Source organism: Cinclus cinclus, chromosome 1, assembly GCF_963662255.1.
Source record: "Cinclus cinclus chromosome 1, bCinCin1.1, whole genome shotgun sequence".
Lineage (NCBI taxonomy): Eukaryota > Metazoa > Chordata > Aves > Passeriformes > Cinclidae > Cinclus > Cinclus cinclus.
Genome location: NC_085046.1, coordinates 45,099,892 through 45,124,497, shown reverse-complemented (window position 1 = coordinate 45,124,497; position 24,606 = coordinate 45,099,892). Strand labels below are relative to the sequence as shown.

General features: G+C 38.5%; 1 protein-coding gene across 1 annotated transcript in view; it reads right to left on the bottom strand.

Moving 5' to 3' along the window:
• The window catches only part of LARS2 (leucyl-tRNA synthetase 2, mitochondrial), an 82,813-nt gene extending 72,395 nt beyond the window's left edge, over nt 1-10,418 (bottom strand). Inside the window, exons 1-3 of the mRNA XM_062509604.1 lie at nt 10,380-10,418; nt 7,359-7,609; nt 5,424-5,552 (exon numbers count right to left, since the gene is read on the bottom strand). Of these exons, the coding sequence (XP_062365588.1) occupies nt 5,424-5,552; nt 7,359-7,592 (363 nt within the window). The 5' untranslated portion in view covers nt 7,593-7,609; nt 10,380-10,418. The remainder of the gene's footprint in view (nt 1-5,423; nt 5,553-7,358; nt 7,610-10,379) is intronic.
• Between the last annotated feature and the right edge of the window lie 14,188 nt (nt 10,419-24,606).

Here is a 24,606-nt window from a genome sequence, read left to right as displayed (position 1 = left end):
TTAGTGATTTGAATTGATACAGCAAAACCTACATTCCTATCCCTACTTATAGTCCCATGACACACTCAACATGAACTAACCAAAACAGGCTGACAAAACAGACAATCCATGATTACAAGTTTCAGAAAACACCCCTAGCTCCACTGTGGATCTCGCAATTGTGCAATCATAGACACATGAGACAGCCAGGACTTGCAGTTGGAGAGGGGAAAGGATGGCTGCTCCTTCCACTGGCTCCCTACAGTGGGCTGAACTTGTTGAAAATCTGATGTAAACTGACATATTTACAGCACACTTTAAATACAAGACATTCACCTGAGTGAAGCCTAGATTCTCTTTTAACTGTTACAGGTAATAGATGGCATTACACAACAGGTAAAAATTACCATCAGACAAACAAACAATTCCCCCAAGCAGATAAGACACATATTTTAATCTGGAAATAGATTAAAATAAGGAATTTTTGACCAGTGTGTACATTCTAAAAAGGAGTACTTAAATGCTTCTCTGCAACATAGTGCTGCATATTAGAGAAAGCACTTTTGAAATAATAAACCCATACAGATTTCTATCAAAATATAAAATGTCCATTTGTTTTTAATATCATAAAACAAAAAATATGAGAAATTATTCAACATTCACATAGTACCACACACATTTAGAGAACAAAGTGGTCTTTTGCCTCCTTAATCTCACACATTCTTTTCTAACACAATTACATTTAAAATTATAGCTCATTTTCTCTTTTTCTTTCAAAACAAAACAGAGTGAGCTCATTAACACTTTCAGTACAGGCTATGAGAAAACTGAAATTAAATAAGATTCATTTCACACACAATACTTGCAATATTTGCTACTTGATTTATACTACATGAAATAACCTGACAAAAGGACATAACAACCTCACACAAAAAAAGGTGGAGAATAGCAGCTAGTGATGATCAGAACATAGATCTGTATTGAAATAATTCATCTTACTGATTATTAATTACAGTTTTTTAACTAAAGTTGCCTGTCTGGCTTCAATACCATTCACTTTTGCAATTTCAAGAATATTAAGATTCACTGCTGAAAGGGAAAACAATTAATGAAAAGACATCCAATTTAAAAGAAGCTATGTATGGATAAAAATATAACAGTCTTTAAGTCATTTAGGGGTCTTGCTGAAATATCACTGACTATATTCTAATCCCATCCATCCCAGATTAAGTATAAATTAAGAAATAATTAGTACAGTGTGATTCTAGCATGCAGGAATTTCACCCTGATTTGATTACAGAAAGGACTATTCTCAGTTCTGAACAACTCTCTCATCTTCCTTTGGTACCAGTTTCATTAAGAAGACACCCCAAGAACTACTGAACGCAATCACTCTTGTTTACTGATCACTAAGGGAATTATTCTCAGTCCTCTGCGAGGCACAAATTATCTACTTCGGAGTTTATCAAAAACATGTTAATGACAGCATGATAAAGTAATGGTAAATATTTTTTTCCAAGAGCAACAGCAGACTGGAAATCAGCCATAGTGAAAATCACCATGAATATCTCTATCACTTCTACACAGCACTCTCAAATAATGAATAGGAAATCACTTCTTACAAAACTCCTACATTTGAATTCACAACATGCATGTAAATTCACAGAGTAAACGCAACCAGAAACTACACATCATAATTCTGGATTTATTTATTAATAGCTACAAATTTTTAATTTAAAATACATAAATTACTTTTTCATAGCATTTTATAATATATATTTTTGTAATAAGATGACGAACTCTCCATATACAAAAACTGTTTCAATGGCACTTCAAGAAACATGTCACCCTTAACACATTCCAGAAAGATCAGCTCAGTGCACTCATGCTAAGTAATCTATATGGCTTACATTTCCCATGCAGAGACTTCAAACTTCATCTTCAGTAATCAAAATATAAACAAGTTATCTTAAAACAGATGTACTCTACAAATCATTTATCCAGCAACCCAATCCAAGTGCATGACAGCTCGCTTCCCATGCACTGCCTACAAGTCCTTGAAGAATGAGCGCTGGAACAAGACAACACTTCACAACACTTTCATCTAGTTTTTTGAAGCAGTATTTCTTTCAGAAACAAGGTGCAGAAAAGAGCAATAGATATGTATTTTCACACTTAAAGTGCTGGTGCAGTACAGGTTTCTGGAGAATATCTGTGGAGTTCAGTGTGCATTACCTCTCTAGATTATTTTAACTGAAACAAAATCAGACCTTATGGAGCTCAAAAAAAATTTAATACTAATGTTACATTTTAGAAAAACCAAAACCACAACAGAACCCAAATGATTAAAAACTTTCCCAGTTAAAATTTCAAAATACTTCCAGTATGAAGAAATTACACAACTGCATTCTAAAGAAGGTCTAAAGGACCTCTAATCCCTTTGTAAATGTATTCTAGCCTATCCTCACCAAAATATTACAAAATATGGGCCCATTCTTGCCTGTTCAGATTAAATAAATAGGTAACTAATTTATTGTTTTCTAATGAAGGCATTCTTTATGAAAAATACTTCCACCTTATTCAACATAAATTGCTCTCTTAATCATATATTCTTGTCAACTACATACACTCTATAGACACTCTATAGTTTCCCCTCACTGGTTATTAAATAACAAATATACATCATAGTCTGCAGCTTTCCCTGGGAGCTGTAAATCTGAATGGTTTTCTCTGTAATTTTCATGGTACCAGCCCAACATTCCTCATTCCCTTGTACTTTTTTATATTTGAAAATGAAGGATGTAAAGTTTAAACAACATTACCACTCAAAAATCTTACCCTAACCTTGCATATGAATGCCTGAAATGGATTCATTTCTACTCAGATTTTTGGCTGGAGAAAAATTAGCAGTCTCTAGGCTTTCAAACATGCAATATTAAAGCTGAATTTTGAGAAAGAAACAGATATCAGTGGAATATCTTCAAAATTATGCATACCAACATTGTGTTTTGTTTCTAAAGCATTCTTTCTTTTTATATACTGAAGAATTCCAGTAATTCCTTGAATACACAGTCAAATTTCTTTTTCTGGGGACTATATCAAATATATCAATACTGATGTCATATATCAAGGGATATATGGTTTATGATATAACCATATCATCACAATATAGGAAACATCATAATAACCTTTGACAGATTGTACAACCATGAAAAAGGGCAGAGAGAACTTTAGAGGCTGATAAATTAATTGCAAAGAAAAAATCAATTATATGGACTCTAGTTCTATGTGATGGAGAAATGAACATGGGTAATAAAGGAAAAGTTTTTTAAGCTAAATGTAAGTTCCAGCAAGTTAATGTACATCAATAACACAATGTCTCTTAATCTGATATACTCAGAAAATCATCTGAGAGATTTTTAATGTCTCTTTATCGCAAATGAAAGTTAAATTCTTTGGCTGCTCATCTTTAGTCAAAAATAGATGTTCAAACTGGTTAACATAACAGAAGATACAAGTATTTTTAGAAATCTAGCATGTTCTACACGCACTTGTTCAAGGTAATTTTTATATGAAATATAAAAATATGCCGAAATGCAGGATGTAAAAACTTGAAAAGTCTGGAAAAGTTTTTCTGGAGAAAAATAGACAAATGTGGAAATAAAAACTTGTTGGCATGGTGGCTCTTGCATTTCATTGGAATTATATTACCTTTTCACTTTCCTCCAAATGTTTCTATTAAAGGTGCTTACTTAACTCGTATTCAAAAGTTTACAACTAGAGCATGCTACTGGATCTAGATAATTATTTTCACAAATAAAAGAAGCAAGTTTTCATCTTTCTGAACAGCAATTTACTGGTTACCTTTGCTGCTATTGATAAGAGATGGCTACATCCTGAAATGACATTTCATCAATGGTCTTAACATAAAGCAAGAATCAAGCACCCCTTCAAATGCCTCATTAACTCAATTTTTTTAGTGAGATCCAAGTTGTGGTCATTCAGAAGATTCAGGAAAGGTGTTATAAAACAGACACTGGGGATATTTTCTCATTTAAAGTCTAAGGCAGTTACTTCTTTTTCCTGTAATTTTGAAAGCCTAAGCATGCATGTCTGTAAAGCAGCAGCAAGCATTCAGTGCATGGTATGTTCATCACTGGCATAAAACACATAGTATTTGGAAAGACAGCACACTGAATAATGCAGTGACAATACCTATCAGAGTCTCATGGATGGTGATAAATCCAGGAAATGCTTCTTGCACTTAGTAACACTAAGTTCTAACACTAGAACTAACAATTCTTTCTCAATTTCTTCTTCTTTGTACTCTTTTCTGGTTGATACCTATATTCCTGAGCTGCTCCTTCTCTCTTGTACATTAGAGAGACTCCTTCCTGTCATCCTAGATCCTTGCCTACGCTATTTTTCTCTTTTTGTTCCATTCTCTCTTCATATTCCTCCTTCCTACTGTTTTCCCAGATTCTTCACATTTTCCCTCTACCAACTGTCTTTCCTCTGTAATATGGCTGTCACTTAGGCCACGGCTCTCCCATACCTTCCTTACATCCTTCAAATTTTACCTTGCCAGCCTTTACTGCAGAATGCCAGCCAGGATCCCACTGCAGATTGAAAGGACAAGGCTCTCAGCTACCCTTTCAACCTAACGGAGAGACAGAAGGGAGCAAGGGAGAAATTATGGCAGGCATGGGGGAAACTGGGAAACAGAAATGTGGAAGGAAAAATGGGATTTCTCCCTGCATATGTAGCAAGAAAGTTAGGCTTTGCCTACCTTGTAGGCCTGCACCTTCAGAAGACATTCAGAGCAAGGCTGAAATGGGCAAGCCTAGGGGCCAGGTGCTACAAAACAGAAACTTTCAGCTACACATACATGCTGCAAAATGTGGCATAATCCTGTTCATCTAAATTGCAGAAGTCACAAAAAGAAGAGGTTTTTCTCCCAGCTGGCACAGAGGCTGTCCTGTCCCTCTTTGTCTGACAAATGGCATGAATTGGTTCTCAGGAGAAGAGGCAAAAACAGTTGATTTTGGTGGTCTATTTTCTCTTGCCAGGTACATATTTTCCTTCCCCCGGTCCCACCCAGATGGCAGGAGGATTGTCAGTCTCCTCTCACAGAAACTGTGTGGCCCACAGGTCACAGTGACACTGTGCCACACATCAGCAGATTCAGGCACCTCATACACCATCAGCTGTTATAATCTGAGGTAGCTTCTAACCAACTCTTACCAACTGTGAGTTCTGAACGCCACCAGCTTTAATAAAAGTCTCAAATTTCAATATTTAGAGATTAATGAGTCATTATCTACACACCTGTAGCACATATTCCACTTTCCTGGATTTTAGAAAATACTAATTTCCTGATTAATTATTATATTAAAATATAAAAAAACCCCCACCCAGTCCTACTACCACTGATCTATTCTTACCTGCATCCCTCTCATTTTCTGGAACCGAGCTACTGCATCACTGATGGTGTAGACACGAACATGGCCCATGTGAAGCTTCCCAGAGGGATATGGGAACATAGAAAGCACATAAAATTTTGGTCTTGATTTCTAGAAAGAAATTTTTAGAAACTAGTAACTACATGAGTTAACATTTCACTTGCATAAATACACACGTACATTATAAATTACTACACAACACCACAAAGAGAAACATGGTTCTGCTGGAAGTGATCCAAGTGAGCACTGACAAAGTTCATTGGATCAAATTCTTTGGGGCTGTAAATGGAGATTTTTATCAGACTTTGCTGCCATCTCATCAATTTATACTGACACTTCTAAGGCACTTTAATGCTATGAAAATTAATTCACTTTTACTCAAAAAAAACTACATTGACAGAACTGAAGCTTAACAAAGCACAATTGCCACTGTAGCATCTGCAACTGATTATCTACGTGTTCTTAGTCTGCCCCAACAAAAACATGAAAACATAACACATTAAACAGTTCCCATAACAGTTTAAATAATTAATGTTTTACTTTGTATCTACAATAAACACAGCGCATACTCCTGGCCAGTGGCTTTTTCTCAGCTGAACTGCAGTAACTCCCAGAGCAACCACATCATTTGCAATTGCATGAACATCTGCTAAAGACAAACTGCTCAGTTTCACTATGTACACTCAGATCCAAACACATCTTGCAAACAATATTTTGCATAATGAAAAGAATCTAAAATTTTCATTTACTTAGGTTCACTTACAAAGACAAAAATTACAAAGAAATCACAAATCCTCTCTCACATCAATTATTTCTAATACATCTTGATTACCACTGAATTAATCACTGATACATTGATATTATAAAGTATCATTGATACTTGCTAAATTCTTACATTATTTTTCTTACATTATTAATAAAAAAATTACAGGCAGCTTTCAGCTTTTACTGTTCTGCATAAAACTCTGTTAGTATTTGTCAAATAATATTTCTTTTATCACGTTTGTTCAATCACAGCAAAATGAGAAATAATCTATTTCATTGCAACAATACACAGTATTTGCCTCTTAATATGAAATACTATTAAACCTACTTCAACTGTAAGGATAAAACAAAAATATTTAAATACAATTTAAAACTATGCATATGTATGCTATATATGATTCCTATTTATATATGTATATCAAAAACACAAGTCTAAATTAATGCTTTGCCTGTTACAGGTATATATGCAAGCTCTTTCCTCTCTTCAACATTTTTGATAGAATTTTTTTTTGTCAGAGAAAAGGCACATTTTAAGGGAGATGAACAAAAGCATATAAAGGGCCACAAAAGTGTTTTTTATCCATTGTGACAGAAAAATTGTGAAGGCAAAAAGAATCAGAGACTGAGATACTGTTGTTTTCAAGATCTTTTATTGCATGGGAAAACTTTGTCTTTCTTCAAGTCACTTACTAATCCTATGAGACTGTAAACCAGAAAATAATAAAAAATCATTTTCCCTTAACACAGACTTTAGTGAGTCATAGGGTGTAGTGTAATAGATTTGTCATAACATTGGGAACAGAACCTTGAGAAAATTGTTTACAGAAGTTATGAAGAGATGTTTCTTTAATACTTTAAATAATTAATTGCCAAATATTGTATAATATGCAGAGAAAGAATTGATTACTTAAACACTTCCTAAAATTACATGTTTATACTTTGCCTATCACTATATTTTTCCTCAGGATATTTTTATTACTTTTTAAATTTATTTCATTAATATTTCCTAATAATCTACAAGAAAGCATTTTCCTCTGAAATGTAATGCACATCTAATCATAAACCATCTGTACTAAGTAAGTTTCATCTAATTCCATTCCGAGAAAATAAAAGTATCAAACATGTAATCTCCAAATTTCTCATAATGCTTACATCAGTTTCTGAAATTCTGCAGAACTGATCCTTTATTCTTGGGAGCCACCAATTTTCAACTCGTTTTCTTGTCTCCAGCCCATAGTTTTTTTCCCATTTCCCTGTCTCACTGTAAATAGCTCTCACACAAGCAGGAACCAGTCTTCTCTGCCACTTAATTAATCCCAGGAAGCCATTAAGTTGTTTCTTCAAACACGAGGAACAAGGGCCAACTCTTTGATAAGCCGACTGCATTATTAAGGTTATGGCATCTGAAAAGACAAAAATATGTATTTCATGCCACAACACATAACAAGAACTCAATTATTATTATGATTATACTGAAAATTGGTAGCTATGAAACTATTTAAACTCGACTTGGAGTACTCAGCTGCTTTCCACAGAACTTGCATTTTATTTCCGTGTCGGAATTATAAAAATAAGTATTTTTTAGTCACGAGATCTAACTGTGGCCTTTGCACAGAACAAAACTACTGTGTTAGACATCTCATAAAATAAAATTCTTGCATTCAGTCTCCCATAAAAGCATAATCAGTCAATTAAAGGTTCCAGAAGCTCCACTGCCTGAATAGAAGATTGCTAACAGGGTGTTAGTAAAAATTCAGAATGAAACAGAGAGAAGAGGAAGTTGGATGAAATTATACTGCAAAAATACTGAATTCGTTATCACTGAAAAGAGGTGGGGGAGGATGACTATAATTAGTAGATTTTAACCAGATAGTCTAATCCAACTATTTTGCTAAGGCTTTCTTTTCCAACTAAAAATCCAGTTAAATCCTCAAATGCTTTAGAGAGAGTCTTCTAAAGCTACTCAGATGGGAGAAAGATCAAACAATTTCCATATTTGGGATCAGTGTTAAGATATTTGCTGACTTTACTTCCTACACTAGGAAATATGGTATTAAAGGAACCTCTACTCTGAGATTTCCTCCTCATCTTGACTGCCTGTTTTTTTTTTTAGAGACATTTTGACATCGGTATTTCCTATCCTCTATGATTGGTTTTGGTGTCTTGGTGGGGTTTTTTTTTGTTTGTTTTTTTGTTTTTAATTAAGACCAATACACTTGTACCAAACTAGCAATTTCAGTCAGTTCAGGATTTTCCTTGCAGAGTTATATCAGTAAAATCTCAGTGTAGAGAAACTCTGTATAAGATTTTACTTACGCATTTCCTGTAAGGTAGAAACATTACCAGCAGAAATAATTGCTATAGCACCTAAATTAGATCCCCAGCAAGCTAGTGGGAGTTATGCTTCCTTTAACATTCACCATATATGCATACACAAACCCTCGCTGCCTGTCCCATTACCTATCTATAGAATAGCTCCTTTTCTCTCTTACTTATCAGGCAGGGTCTTATAAACATTTTTTCACTTATGTCACACCAGTGCTTTGAATTTCTTGTTGCTACCCTCCATAATCTTGCTCATTTGTAATAAAAACAAATCCAGGACTGTACTCAGGATTCCCAGTGCAGGTGCACGAGTCATTCAGGAGACTCAAACCTCCCCCCTCCATAACATCACACTAATGTCAAAATTATTATTTCAGGATTCAAAAGATTTTTTGCTTATTTTTACTAGTTATTTCCTCATTACTTATGTCTTACTTATACTGATCTATTTTACGACAGAAAGGAGTGCTTCCTTATGCAAGCCAGCTTCAGCACTACTGATTTACAAAGCAAGTATGCTTCACTGAAGGGAGACTAGCGGATGAGAGGATACAGTCTCAAGCTGCACAGGGGGAGGTTTACATTGGAAGAATTTCTTCCCAGAAGGGTTGATAAGATATTGGAATGGGTTGCCCAGGGTCATCCCTATAGATGTTTAAGGAAAGAACAGAGGCAGCACTCAGTGCCATGGTCTGGTTGACAAGGTGGTGGTTCAGCCATAGGTTGGACATGACCTCAGAGGTCTTTTCCAACATACTGATTCTGTGATTCTAAGACAGAAAGAAAACAGACCCCGTGCCTGTGCATAGGGGAAGCCCACCAGGCAATGCCATGCCTGAGAGGGCACATTTGGGTGACCTCAGGCCCTACAGGTCACCCAAGCAGGGGTCAGAGCAGTGGGTGGGAGTGAGAAAACAGCCACAGCCAGGGGCACACAGCACTAGCGCTAAAGTCATTCAAACAAATAGAATTTCAGGATGAGAAAGAGAACCGCAGTGTCCTTCCCACTCCCAGGTACTGTCATGTACAAGATGCAATGGTCAGCCAGCCACGTGTTGGGCCAAGCCATGATGCATACCACAGATGATAATCAAATCCAAAAGACGCATCACTAAGCTCTTTTTCCTTTCTAGGCTTGTGTGCATAGGACTAGGACAAGCAGAGCTCTCTGCCCTGTCCCAGTTAAGGGCACTCTGGCTCAGCGCTGTGTGGGTCTTGCACGGAGCAGGTTATAAGCCTAAAACCGCCTTATTCAGGCAGGTATGCCAAGAAAGAAAGAATGGGCTGGTCTGATAGAGAAATAAATCACAGAACGTCCGCAGCTACAAGGGTCTCACAAGGAACACCGACTCCAACTCCTGGCGCTGTACAGGATACTGCAAGAGTCACACCATGTGCCCAGGTGCATTGTCCAAGCACTTCTTGAACTCTGTCAGGCTTGAAGAACCTTCTCCTAATACCCAATCTAAACCTCCTCTCACACAGAAAACATTAGAAAAGATAAAGAAAGCACGCGGGAAACTGAGTTAAGGTCCTGGGAACTGCTTGATGAGGCCCAGTACATTTAACTCAGCCCCGGGGTGGCGGAAGGGAGTGTCCCGCCGCTAGAGAAGCGCGTACGGGGAGCAGGCGGCTCCATAGGCGGGACTGAGCGAGCGGGGGAGCGGTGAAGGAGGGACGCTGGAGGAGGGGAGAACTCCGGAGGCAGAGGGCGGCCGGGAGAACCGGCTGGGCGCGGGCAGGGAGGGAGCCCAAAGGAGCGGGATTTAGGAAGCCGCGGGCAATGGGATTGGCGCGGCCCTGGCGAGCGGGGGGCGTGAGGCGCGCCCGGGCGGGGGAGACCGTTACCTGCGCGCGCGCTCCCTCAGCTTCCCCGCCGCGGCCCGGGCGCCGCCATCTTGGCGGGTAGGCGTCGGTGCGAGGCACCGCCTCCGCCTTTGGCACCGCCCGACAGGGCGGGAGTTCCGCTCAGGGAGGGGGCGGGAAGAGCTTCCCCCTCTTCCGAGTACAACGTGGAAACGTAGAACGATAGTAAGTAATAAAAATAATAATAACAACTAATTAATTAATCAACCGGGGTTGAGCTCCGTATAAGATGCATAGAGCCTGTTTAGCCTTGAGAAGACACGGAGAGAGGAACCCTCATTCATGTCTGTAAATGTCTAAAGTGTGGGGGGGCGGTAAGCAGATATTTCCAGGCTCTTCTCGGCGGTGCCAAGCAATAGGACATGAGACAACTGATGTAGGCAGCAGCTGATGTACAGGAAGTTCCAGCTGAACATGAGGAAAAGCTTCTGCACTGGAACAGATTGTGCAGTGAGGTTGTGGGGTCTCCCTCATCTGAGATATTTGGGAGCCGTCTGGACACAATCCTGTGCCATGTGCTCTAGGATGATCCTGCTTAAGCAGGCAGGTTGGACCAGACTGCCAACTGTGGTCCCCTCCAACCTGACCTCTTCTGTGTGATTAGTTTTGCTCCCCTCCACAGCATATACATATGCCCTTGTAAAGTGACTGTGTAGGTTAGGCCTAGATTTCAGTAATTTCAATAATTTTATTTACCTTCTGGGTTTTTGTTTGTTTGGTTGTTGTTTTTTGTTGTTTGTTTTTTTTTTTCAGATTCTGAAATAAAGGCAGTAATTGGGGATTGTAAAAAGCGGAAGCCACAGGATCACAAAATGGGTACCTGGGAGCAGGAAAGGCACTGCAGTCTTGAAATTTGATGTGTTTGAATGAGCTCAGCTCTAGTGCAGTGTGCCCCTGGCTGTCATCTGGTCTAACCTCCCTGCTCCAATAGAGTCATCCTAGACAACATGGCACAAGTCAATAGAGGCAAACTAGCACAGCATAATTAATTCTATCTCTGCCTGGAAAGCAACATCTCACCCTATTGTCAGCACTGTGGAGTTCAGAGTTGGTTTTAATTACTAGAAGTAACTTATAATGGCCTCCAAGGAACAAGAAACATATATATTTTTTTGATTTTCCCTGTGTTTATTCCCTTTTGTTGCTGGCAACTGTTGCTTCTTTTCATTTTTTGAACTTTTTCTTCACTGTTGTGTCTCCAACAGAGTTTAAACAGACACGTTCTGTTTATGAAGTGTAATGCCTACAGTAAAGTCAACCTTCTTATGTGACTAAAAATAAGTATTTACTGAATAAAAGCTTTCCACTTGGTTCTGTGTACCTGTCAAGTGTGCTTAAATTGTAACCTTTTTACCACAAAAATGAACAGAGAGCAGCTCTGATGGTTACCCTGCTGATAAACTAGTACAGCTTCTCCATGATTCTGTGAATAATTTTATTTTGCTTTCCAGTTGATCCCCCATCAGCAAGTGATAGTGATTTGGCTTTAACAGGCCTTCCATCCTAAATTTCTTCCTGAGCTGCTGTGTGAGTTCCTAGACTGAGGGAAGATGAAGCATTTTATTGTGTATGGGGACAGGCAGTGCAGTGCCTCACTGAGTCCCTTCCCTAGGATCGATGAGACCTCGTGACCAGCTGGGATGTGTTTTCAACTTACATGATTATTTCCCCTTGCACTGGCCTTAACTCCTACACTTTCTTGATTCATGTTTGAATGAATGGATGAAAATTATCTCAGAGAGGTTAGCGGATTGGGTGAGACCACAGAAAAGAAAGCCAGTATAAGGGTTTTGGAGCTTTGGTGTGCTTTTGACACCCCAGGACAATTATTCATTGCCATTTCTAGGCACTGCTGGCATAGGGTCTTGGCAGTGTTTTTGAAATGGTCCTGCCAAACAGTCAGTGCTTAATAGATAAGTAACTCCTGCCATAAATAAGACAGTAAAAAAGCCCAAATACCAAATAACAGCGTATGCCTGGTTTGGTTTCGGCCTTCATGGATTATCATACTATGCAGAATACCTTTGCTCTTCTTTCCTTCTCAGAATGATTCTGATTGGTCTTGGTTTTTCTCACCTAATTTCAATTGCTGTTTACGGAGAATCTTACCCCTTGTCTAGCTTGATACTTGTTGCCTTCCTCACTATTACAGTCCAACCAGATTGCATAATAAGCTCCAACAAAATCAACAGAAAGCAACACAAAATTTCAGTGTATTCTCAGAATAAGTTTCCAGTAGTATCTTGACAGAACTCACCTGTTACATGTTCTAAGTAACACACAATTCAAACCCGTATCAAACCTGCTTGACTTGTTTTTGTTAGCAGCTAATAAAAGTCATGCCGGTGAAGTCCTTCCAGAAGAAAATAAGAATATTATATTATTTGGGTATTTATTTTTCTCCCGTTTATTTCTTTAAATAGTGTCTGCAAAATGGCATCTATATTCAAGGCCTAGTACAATACTTGCCATTTCATCAGAATTCCAGGATAGGTTTGATTTCAATCAAACCCAGTTTGGTTTTTTGGTTGATATGGTAAACAGAGAAGAGCTAGAGGCTCCACATGGGCCTAAACCTAAGTAAATGCTCCTCAGGTATGGCAGGTCTGCTTTTGTGTATAGCATACATCATACATCTAACTTTCTAGGTAGCACTTAAGATTGTGATTAACTTAGTATTAATCTAAACAGATTATCCTCAGCTTTGAGGAAATCAAATACATAAGTAGATTGTCAGGATGAGAAAGCAATGTTTTAGTGAAATGAATGGATTAAAAAGAAAGACAAAGGTCTAACTACTCAGTCAGCTATAATCTTGATGGCAGAGCATGAGAAATATAGGTCAGTATGTTTAATGCTAGATACTTCAATAGCCCAGAGATTGAAGTGTATTTTAAAAATTGCAGCTCTAAATTTGAGGCAATAATTGGACTTTCAAAATGTTTTCAAGACAACATAAAATAATCCTCTCATTATTTTGCTACTTTTATTTTCCTCTCTGAGCTCTATGGTGTTTTCCCCAGTTGAGGTGAAGAGCACTACATACACAAAGACAGCTGCTCCACATCACATCCCTTCCCTTTGGAAGTGGGAATCTCTCAGGTTCCTGAGCAGAATCCTGTAGCAATCATTAATCAGAGCTGTGAGCTACACAGCACACCATACAAATGAAAATGAAACTGAACAATACCTTGATAGCCCAGGCAAAGGTTGGAGAAAGTGCCCACTAACCTGTCTCTCCCTATTGGGCCAAAAACCTATGCATAATGCAGAGAGAAAGCAAGGACACAAGCCCTAAAATGGCTCAGACTTTTCCAAACGGGGTACCTAACCCACTTTTCAATGATCCCCACCTTCCCTACCTGGAGTTTTGCTTCCTAAACTGGTCTATTTTCTCAGTCTTGTTTCATTATGGGAAATTCATGATACAGAAATATTTATATTTGCTTTAATAATCATAAACTATTTCCCATCAGGCTCATAGTCCCCTGATTTATTTTTTAGACTGTACTAATGTGTTTGTTAGCATTTTTGTTAGTCCACATAAAGCCTGGAGCTGACTGGGTAGTTAGGTAATTCATTAGTTCCTGTATGGGAAATGTGCTGAAGTGCCCCAGTTGCCTGTCACTTAAATAGACATGGTTCTCAGATTTCTGTACAAGTATAATTTTTCTTTGGCTGATAGTTACCAGAATTGATGTTTGTGCTTCCTGGCATTGGTTTTTTGCTCCTACATCAACAACATGACTAGTGTTTCTTTCAGCCTCCTACAAAAAGAGGATTAAAACCCAGCTTTTGGAATACGAAATAATTTGTATCAACTCCTTCAAATCCCAGCCCCTTTTCATGTAATTAAAGAATTTGTTTGGTTATGTTTTTTTCCACCCAACTCCCTGAATGTGGCTTTTGCTACTGAGTTTCATTTTGCAGTTGTTTATATATATGTGTATTAATGGTTTTGCTTTAAAACACAAGTTCAGATGAAAAATGCAGGTGATTGGATTTCAGCGGTGTGAAGAATATCACTTGAGAATATAAAAAAAAGCAAGAAATTCATAGACTAAATTTAAGAAAAATCCTTTCAAACCCTGTCTATCTGAGCCCAGATCTCAAAGGCAAGAATTCTGAGTGAGACCCAAAAGATCAGTAGAAGCTTTAGTTTTGCAGTGGATTTTATTTTAAAAGCACTCAAGTATTGTGGTAGTGGAAGAATAAATGCTTGAAAGAAGTAGAAGAAGCAGAGTTATACTTCTGGGATAGAAAGGAACGGATTTGGGCAAGACCAGTAATGTTACTAGGGGTGGAGCTTAGCCTTAAATTGTGAGTTTTGGTAACTCACAGCAGGTATTAATTGTATTACAGGTATTACTTTTTGATGCTCAATTTAGGTGGTGACTGGCCTTGATGACAGAGGAGGTTCTTGTTATCCAAACCAACACAAGATTTGTCATTTCTTGGTATATCAAAATGAAGAAGAACTCATTCTTTGTGTCAGTGGAAGAAGAGATCAGCTATACAAGAAGTCAGAAACCTGCCTGCCCCATCCAGTGCCTGGTGACCAGTATGGCCCTGTTCAGTTGGAAAATATCTGTGCCTGTCCCTGTCCCACTCATTAGAACACTGAATGTTATGGAAGAATTTTGAAAACATGCAAGATCCAGACTCAGTGGAGTCATATTTACCAGCATTGTTTTAGCAGACTGATATTGGTACCCCAAGCCTGAAGCTGAGACATGGAGCTGAGTAATTTTTAATACCTAGATGAGCCTTATTGTTAGGGGGTTTTATGCAGCACTTGTATTGAGTCATTTACAGAAGGGTGCATTTATCCCAAAATGCACATCCTCCATTTTTCTACACAAAGGCATTAGACCAGTAACAGTCAGCAGCTTCTTACTGATTCAGACTAAAAGTGTGTGAGTAGGTGTGTGCATTTGGGTGGGGAGAAGTTATCAGAATCAATGCAGTTTTACTTTTTTGCCTTCCATCAACAGCTCGGTTTTCAAACAAAGTTAATTGGCACTGTATTTTCATGTTGGCCATCTCCTAATGCACTAGCACAATTTTGCTGTTGGTTGGAGCTAGTTATACGCAGTGGCAAGCAAAACTACCCCTTTGCAACATTCAAAGCTACACATTTCTTGCTTTTAATCTCTAAATAATTTTTTTATAAGACTGTTTAAAACTTTGAATTTACAGTGGTTTACAGGGAGTAAGAGCTCAATCATTATGAGCTGGTGGGCTCTGGTCACAGTGACACCAGGTTGTCATTAAACTGTCTACTCGGGGGCATCTGGGAATATTATGTCTCCTTATTACAGCTAGAAATGCAAGTTTTGGAAACCTGGCATTTCATTCTTCTGTCTTTCTTGAAGTGTGTAATTTCAGATGGTAAGTCAGTTGTATGCCAACAGGCAGGTGATTCCAGCTGCCTGAAGCCCTTATCAAAGGCTGCCACACTGCTGTGGTACCTATCCTCTCCCACATGTGTGGGGGAGAGGATCAGCCATCTGGACAGCCACCTTACAAAGAGGTGCTGCACCTCTCTTCTTCCACCTTCTCCCACAATAAATTTTTGTATTACAAAAGTATGTGCTACCATGTCAGACAAGAAGGAATAACAAGACAGGCACTTGTTAACTAAACACTTGTCATGTGTTGACTTTTCCTTCATTAAGAACCAGGCCCTCATATTTAAAATAGACAGTGAATGGACGTTTTGTGTTTACTGTGACTGTTAAAACAGCTTTTTGCACTAATGGACTAACTTCATCATTGCAATTATCCAACAGCTAGATTGCACTAGATTGCACTAGATTGAACTTTGTAATGATATCAGCAGGAAACAGTTTGAGTGCTGGGTAAAACCATTGTATATTTGGCTTGTCTTGGTGGCTTTCAGCTGGCTCCAGAGGAAGAAGTGTAAAAGGAGGAAAATTTCCTCAAGTCTTAAAATTAACTAGTATTAATTAATCCTTATTGTATGGACAAGAGAAAATGGTAGTATTTCCTTAAAAAGCTTAGTGCAGTTTGGAAGTTGTTTTGTACAAATACTTACATGTATGTGTATATGTTGCTCATGTGTATATGTAACACCTAACACTCATATGCACATATACATATGTATACTTGTGTTTTCTATCTATATGCTTATTAACCTGCCCCAGATAGAAGTGGACATGATCTACCTCAACTTTCTGCTGTATTTCTACACATGGTAAAATTACCAAAGGAGGAAGAATGATTAAATTATTCTTTTTAGTTAAGCATAAAACAAGATGAAATGGGCCTGGGTTTACAAAGGGGACATGGTGCCGGAATAACCTGATAGCTTCCCTTAAATGAGATAATGGATTTTCCAAAATAAAAAATGCAGTAAATCTCATTTGTGCCTTAGCAAAGTAGTTGATACACTCCTATATGGGAAAATACTAATGAAGCAAAAGAAGGTAGGGGTTAACAGATGGCATGAAAGGTGTGGAAGAACTGACCAATGGGAAAGGGCAGAGGAAGAGAAAGAAAAGAGTCAAGAAACAAGTTACAATGAGTTCTTCAAGGGTCAATTTTAGGACCAGTGCTGGTACTATTTTCATTAAGTACATTAGCATATGAAGTCAGCAAGCTCTTGAAATCTGAAGATGAAGGGGCATAGCTAACATGTAAGTCTTATCATTTATTGAAACCTTTCTGACTCTAAGTGGTTTGATAAGAAAAGAATTTCAGGGTGTGCACTTCAGGCCTAATGAGGAATTTCTCTAAAGGAGGTGAGAGATGACTCAGGTGGAGAGAACTCTGGGTGTGAGAGGGTGACTGTGAATCAACCATGGGATGAACCCATAAAGAAGGTGTTTGTGACCATAGCATATAACAGACAAAGTATTTCCAGCAGAAAGTGAAAGCTTCATTGTAGAAGGCATGGATGAATGCACATCTGCAACACAACTGCTGCCACATTTCTCTGAAAAAGATCAATTAATCTGCAACCAGTGCAGAGGTACTATAAAGCATGTCATGTAAGAGATAGCATGAAGTGCTGGTTAGTCTAAAAAATGAAGGCTATGGTAAGATACTGAATTATTTCCAATAATATATTGGTTGGCCTAGTACCAGCAACAGAGAAGATACTATTTTTCCTATTTAAGGAAAAGAATAAAAAACCACAAATACCCACATCACATTTGGACTGGAGAATAAGAGCAGGTTCTCATTATTGGATCACAGAGGTCCTCTAACAACCTTCTAGAGAAGAGAAAACAGCTTCTGCCCTCCAATAACTCTAGCAAGTTTTAGGACAAAATTCAGTCCGTTAACAGCACAATCTCTGTAGAAAGCTAGAGCCTGGTCTAGGTTTGGTAATACAGGTGGCCTCTGAAAAAAACTATAACTGGTCACCCAAGTCCCTATTTTTCTGGAAAAACTGTAAATTACTGTGGGAAATAACATTTAAATGGGAGCCTTGCTTGCTAGGATTTAGCTTGGAATCACAAAGTCAGGCAGACACAGTCATGCTGTCCATCCTGCACTACAGTGGGAATCCTGAATGTTTCATAGATATGTAATGCAAAGTCAGCATTTCTGTAAATCGCTTTCTGCTACCCCTTCAAAACTCATTATACTTTTATAAAATAAAGATTTGCATTCCAACAGGAGGAAGGTTCTTCTGCACATTTTTCAGTAAAACTGCCAGCATGGCTTGCAGGCATACCAGATGTACCGGATAAGCTCACTCAGCGTTTCTTATTCCCATTGAAATGACTTGCTAGAGACAAGCAGGAGGGGACGTTCCATGCCTTGCTGTTCCAAAAAGAAAATTCAAGCAAAGGACATGCAATTTCAGCACAGGATATACCTGATTCATACTTTATTTATGAAAGAAAATCACTTTTTTCCTCAAGAATGAGCTAAGCCTGGGAATGATGGTTGTGGATGGTCCCTCAATGCTGTTCCTTATTTCCATTTATTTGCAATTGAGCCGTGGTATCTCCTTGCAGTCAGGGTGATGAAGTAGGTAGTGCTTCAGTGTATAAACTGTTTTCTTGTGCTAGGACATTGTACCCTTTTTATACCTAAGGTAGCCAAATTGTTTGTGTCACTGTTCCAGGCCAGTGAGGAGTCGTGTGGGAATCCCACTTAGGCCCTGTGGAGCCCAGTCTGGGCATGAGGCTGGTGACAGTTTTCACCAGCCTGTTTTAGCTGAGGAAGGCTTTACACAAAGGGAAAAAGTTCATCCAGTGGCAACACAGTGTGCCTAAGTCAGACCATGCTCTTTACATTGACTACAGAAAGAGACCAAGAAGGGAGCTGGCCTCTCCCAAGGGTAGCTTTTGTCAATCTCACTCACTTGTGCCCTCTGGCTGTCATGGACTGTTGTGAAAATGTGAAAGCTGCAGGACATCTTGCCACTTTAATATTTTATGTTCCTTTACCAATCTGCTGCTTCTCATGATGCATGGACAGGCAGAAAAGCCAAGAGTGCATGAGAAGTGAGCATGAGAAACTTCACAAAACATTGAGTGCAATGTTTTGTCCCAGCCTGGCTGCTAGTCTTGGAATAGTGAAGGCTGTTGAACTGAAGGAGACCCATGAGAACCATCACAAGGGTAACTAAATGCTGGACCCAGCAAACCATTATGTCAGGTATGATGCACATGGGCACTGCTTGCTCACAGTCCAGCAGAGAGTGTTGCTGCTTTAGTATATTGCATGTATTACACCTGGGAGAGTTATGATGTTATTATGGTCCCCTGGTGTCTCATGGAGTTGCAGATGCCATGTATTCTTCATTAGCACTATTTGTATCTTGATGTCCTGTTAAAGGAATTTTTAATTTCCTTTGGAAAGGAAGCAAAACAGGATTGGTATAGGATTGTGGATGCTGTTTAATGTCTGGTAATCTTTCCTAATGATCATCTACTATTATTTAACGTTTTTATTTTTTTCTTTTTTTATAAATTTTATGAATTATGTGACTAGCAACAGATATATTTAATGCCATGTAAACAACACAGATATTATGTCCATTATATAGAATGGTCTTGGTTGATAGCTGTGATGTATATGCTATTCAAACACATTGGTACTAGATAGAAATCCTCTTGCTTCTAAATGATCAGATAACGAATAGAACTTTTGAATGCTCTGGACTGCATTTCTTAAATACCAATTAACACCTCATTTTCAGGATTTGATGTTATGAAATATGTCACTCATTTTCTCCTTGTAGTTGAAATTATAGGAAAAGATGTCACAAAACCTGAATAAGAAAATTGAGAGTATATTGCTTCTTAATAGAAGATGTTTGAAATTTGTATGATATAGCTGAAATTAGAAAACATATTTTAAATGTTAAGTAGTTCTATTTCAACAGTATAGGGTTTTTTAAAATGAGTTCAACTTTTCTTTTAACAGCTAAGAGTGTGCCTTTGGAGAGTATATGTCTCATTAAAGATTCCATTGCCATAAATAAATAAACTCAACCATGCCAAGTTTTATTCTGGAATGCAAGGAAATTTTTACTTCTAGTTATGCAGACCCAGAGGGATGCTGTGGTCACCTGTTTCTGTTTTCTGTCATTGGGTCCTTCATGAGAAGTACAGGGTTGTTTCAGTAGTTGCATTCCACTTTTCCTTTTTTTTTTTTTTTTTTGTTCAGCTTGAGCTGCGAAAAAGACTTTGCATGAAGTGAAAAAAATACCAAAAGATCATTCAGGTACTCTTTCTATTACTCATACAGTCAGATTCCTACTTTTGATTTTTACTTCTAAAGGTTTTTTGGATGTATTTTTTTCCTTGTTAATGTTTCCAAGTCTAAGCAGGGCATGTAATCTTTGCAGTTTTTACATGTTTTGCAAACCAAATACTTACATTGTTAACCTTATGGCAATTTAAATAATGTTTTCTACTCTTTAACATGCAAAAGCCCACTAGAGGAGTTAAGATTAAAAGGTAGCTTGACTACTAGGATCACCAGCCCACATGGGCACTGCTTTTACACAAACATAACATAAGATTTTTTAAGGCCTGTCCAGGATATTTAGTGCTGTTCTTTATTAGAGTGTTTTTCTGTATCTGCATTAAAACTAGCCTAATTGTTTGTGTAAAGAGTGACAGAAGAATTGAGGAATACTTCTTACCCCATTCAGGCTTCCATTGAAGTACTTCTCACTTCTGTCCTAAACTGAGGGTTTAAACTCAAACCTGTACTTGCCTGCTTGAGGCTGAGGTGTTAATCCAACACAGGGCACTTCCCACAGGAGACACTGTGGACAGTCATTGAGCAGCAGTTTCTGCACTGCAGGACATCGTGTGCTTGACAGCATGCTGTCCTATTAGAAGTCTATCAAGTGACAGTACTACTGCTTATTCACAGGTTGGAAGCTGGATGGTGGTTGTCTCTCTGTTAGTCTGAGTTTCGACAAAACTGAAGAACAACTGGAAAACAAAATTTACATGCCAACAACTTTCCAAAAATCTGGAAAGCATGATGGAGAATTAGGAAGGTAAGAAGATGCCTATAAAATCTGTCTTTCGATGTGCCATCAGAGAAAAGAAGATAATTAAGTTGTTGATAATAAATTAGAAATTCTAAAATGGTCTGTAGTGCATATGCAAAATGCACTGGGGCAGTGCTATGGCTCAGTGTCTTGTGAAGTAGCAGCTTCAAAGAGAATGCTTTATATTCCCTGGGAAAGTAGACAGTCTTGGCTTTCTAATGATATAAAGTGTAATAAATGTGATTCGTGCTAACTAAATTGTAACTTTATTGGCAAAATTGTACTCATATTAATAGGAAATAATTGTTACAAAGCAAAGAAAGGAAATAGTGAGGAAAAAGCAGATGGACTCCCTCAGATGCTAGGTGGGAGTAGTAGAAGGATGTAGGTTTGATAAGTCACGTCTAGAAATAAAATTTTGACCTTGGACTGGGCCAAATTGGGATGACTCCAAGCATGGAACTTGAAAGTACATAACACCAAGCTCAGTACGCCTGCGCTACCTGCAAGGTTACAGAGCGGACACTGATGAAGACAAGAGCCTTCATCAGAAATAAGACCCCCAAAAGGATGAGAGACCCCTAACTATTAGTAGAGCATGTGCAGCACAACATAGTGACGTAGATTTTAGGAATAGAAACTAGGAGGAGTTTTCCAGAAAGTTCTGTATTAATATGTATTAGCATATAAGTGGGATTTTTTGCTTGATTGTTTGATAGGTGAGGAAGGGCAGGGCCCTCCTGGTATCCCCAGTCGGTTTTGCTCATGCTTTATACAAACCTTAACTATACTGAATTATTCACTGCCAAATTTTGTATATTTTTAAATATGTGTATTTAATATATCTCATTGTATTAATTTATATACAATTGTTGCTATTAAAAAATTGCTGCTAAATTTACTCCTGTTGTTTGGTAAATTGGACAGATAGAATAACATTTATAACAAAAGCCATTCATTCCTGTCTTAATGCCTTTAGGGTTCCAAATCGTGAGCCAGATTCTGTTTCAATGCTCATAGATTTGCTGTTTGGAGACTGTGGGCAAGTGTTTGTTTTTGGTGACAAAATAATGTTTTAGGAAAGAAAGAGAAACCTTTGTCTGGCACACTGGTTTGTGTTTTAAAATTGTAGGTAATCTTTGTAAAATATTGGTGTGAGAAGCCACCATGTGGTATGTACTTGTTGGTGCTTGGTTTTCCAGAAGTCAGGAGGCCAAAGGTACATGATAAATGCAGCTTATTAGACATTCAGCTGTTTGCTAATTAGCTACTTTCTGAACAGAGTGTAACTGAGAGTGCTTTTTGTTATCCAGTCTCCTGGATATCACTACTACATTGCTACATTTTCTGTTTTGCTGTATTTCTCCCCCCCCCCCCCCCCCCCCAAATCTGGGTGCAGCATCTGATTTTGCTGACAAAGAATTGATTAAGTAATAGTCCAGTGTTTTCTTGATATCAAAGAATCAAGTAAGAAGTAAAGGGCTTTTTGTAAGTTAGACCTTTATTTAGATACTGAGAAGGGGTAATGCAGTGCATCATGCCTTCAAAGCCTGGACACTTTCCACAGTCCTAGCAGTAATCTATAGAATGATCTCACAATAGCTAATTAATTTTTGTTTTTCAAATGCTTCCCTCTTATCTCGTTTTTAAGAAGTTCCCCATATCCAGTGATTTAGAGCTGAAGAGTTGAGACTCTATATAACCTAACAAGGAGTGAACTACTCTAAGCATCAGTTTCCTTGTGTCCACAGGAAGACATGAATGCCTTTACTAGCCAGGGATTTGCCAAAGCACTCTAGACTTTGTAAAAACAGTTATTATTAGTAATTGACTGGATGCTGTATGCACAGAAAGGAGAAAAGGAAAGATTCTTGACATGACAGGATTTTCTTTGTGGATTGATCTTTGTTTTTATTATCTGTAGGAACTAGTGAAGAAATCAAAATGCCAGCTAGTCTCTTCCAGAAATTTGGATTCTTGTGAAGATGAGCAAGTAACCATAGGTTTTTGCCCAAATAGGCAGCTTTTCCCACCCCATTGTATCCTACAGTCCCCTCATCTCCTCATTGAGCTGCTGGAGGTAAAACCTTTCTACTTCTTCTTAAACCATTTTGATGACTCTCTCCTTTTGATGTTTGTGATTAAAAAATACAATAGTAAGATGACACCTTACGCCAGGACAGGCTGTCACCTGATATATCTGTAGCTATAAACAAACAGTGATGGTTTCTCCCCCAGAGGAAAGTGAGGCAGACCAAAGGAAACATTGGTAACAATTCTCCACTAACAAATCTGGAACTACAAGAGAGAGGATTTACGAGGTTTGTGGAAAGGAGGTAAGTAGCAGACCTCAAAACTGGACCCAGATACCCTGACATCCAGCTCTGCCTATAATTGAACAGGTACCTGCATTGTTTCTTTGTGATTGCCAACACAGGGGTATAAATTCAAGCAAGCAGTGCTCAGCTTTTTCAGCTTCCACCAAAGTAAGTAGGGCTCAGAGGTTCTAAGGCCTGTTCTGCCCTCAGCAGGAAGGTGGCATTGGACCTGCTACAGGCCAGTGCTGGTTCAACCCCTGCCGCCCCCAGGCTCTGTTACCTGCCTGTGTCAGCCACCTTCTATTTCTCATATGCTTCTAATCCACCACACACACACGTGGGAGTATCTAAATTAAAAATAGCAACCCAGGAAAAAAAAATCCTGTGCAGTTGGAGAGCTGATTTGCAGCTGAATTATTCATCCTCACATATCTCTCTCACCCCAGGATCATAGTATTGGAGCTGCACAGGTACAGCCTGGCTCAGAGACTGGTCATGCACAGGAGAGACAACATCTAAGTGGATGTCTGTCCCCTCTCAGCAAGCTAGACCTCCCACCTTTCAACTCCTCTGTCATTTTATACCAATTGTTATATGAAAACACCTTAAACCATCACATCTCTCCCTTCTGTATCACTCCTTTCACTAATTACATAATAACCAGATTAATGCGGCTTGGCTCTCTCCAACCCAAAGAATTGAGTTAGTCCAACCTTTTAAAAGGTTGTTGGAATATTCTGTTCTAATAACACCAAATTTTAGTAGAGAAACGCATGAAAAAGCTGTTCCTGTGCTTTTGTTGGCCAGACTAAGCTGGGATGCTTTGGTGGGTTGCCAGCTTGTGATGTTGCAAGAGACCTGGACTGATTTTCCCCATGTATCTTCAGGGGTGACCTCTGGTTTTAATCAGTGCTCTGGTAGTTGTGATTGCAGTGTATGATGTAGCAAAAATCTGGCAGTTAATTGTCACATTTTTTTAAAAGGATTTTTGTAAGTAACATTTTTATTTCCACTGAGAATCATTCAATTATCAGAGCAATCATAAAACCCTCAGAAGCTAGAAGATTCTGTGACATGAAAGAAAGGCACAAAAAATCCCTGGACTTCACTTCAAAGTAGTTCTCATGGTTCCTGGCTGGCATCCTCTTTCCCATGCTTGGTGTGGTATATTTGGCATGGCTTCCCTCACCACCATACTCCTGGGCTGGAGCATTGCAGGACCCCCATCACACATCCTCCCTGAGGATCATGCCCTGCTGTTAAATTCATGGGCACATGAAAGCTGAATGGCATAACAATTAGAAAAAAACCGATGTATTTGGTAGTGTCTCTTTGCTTCCAGCAGACAAAGTCTCCCATTTCAACTGGCAATGTAAGCAAGATGTTTGTGTTGCACAAA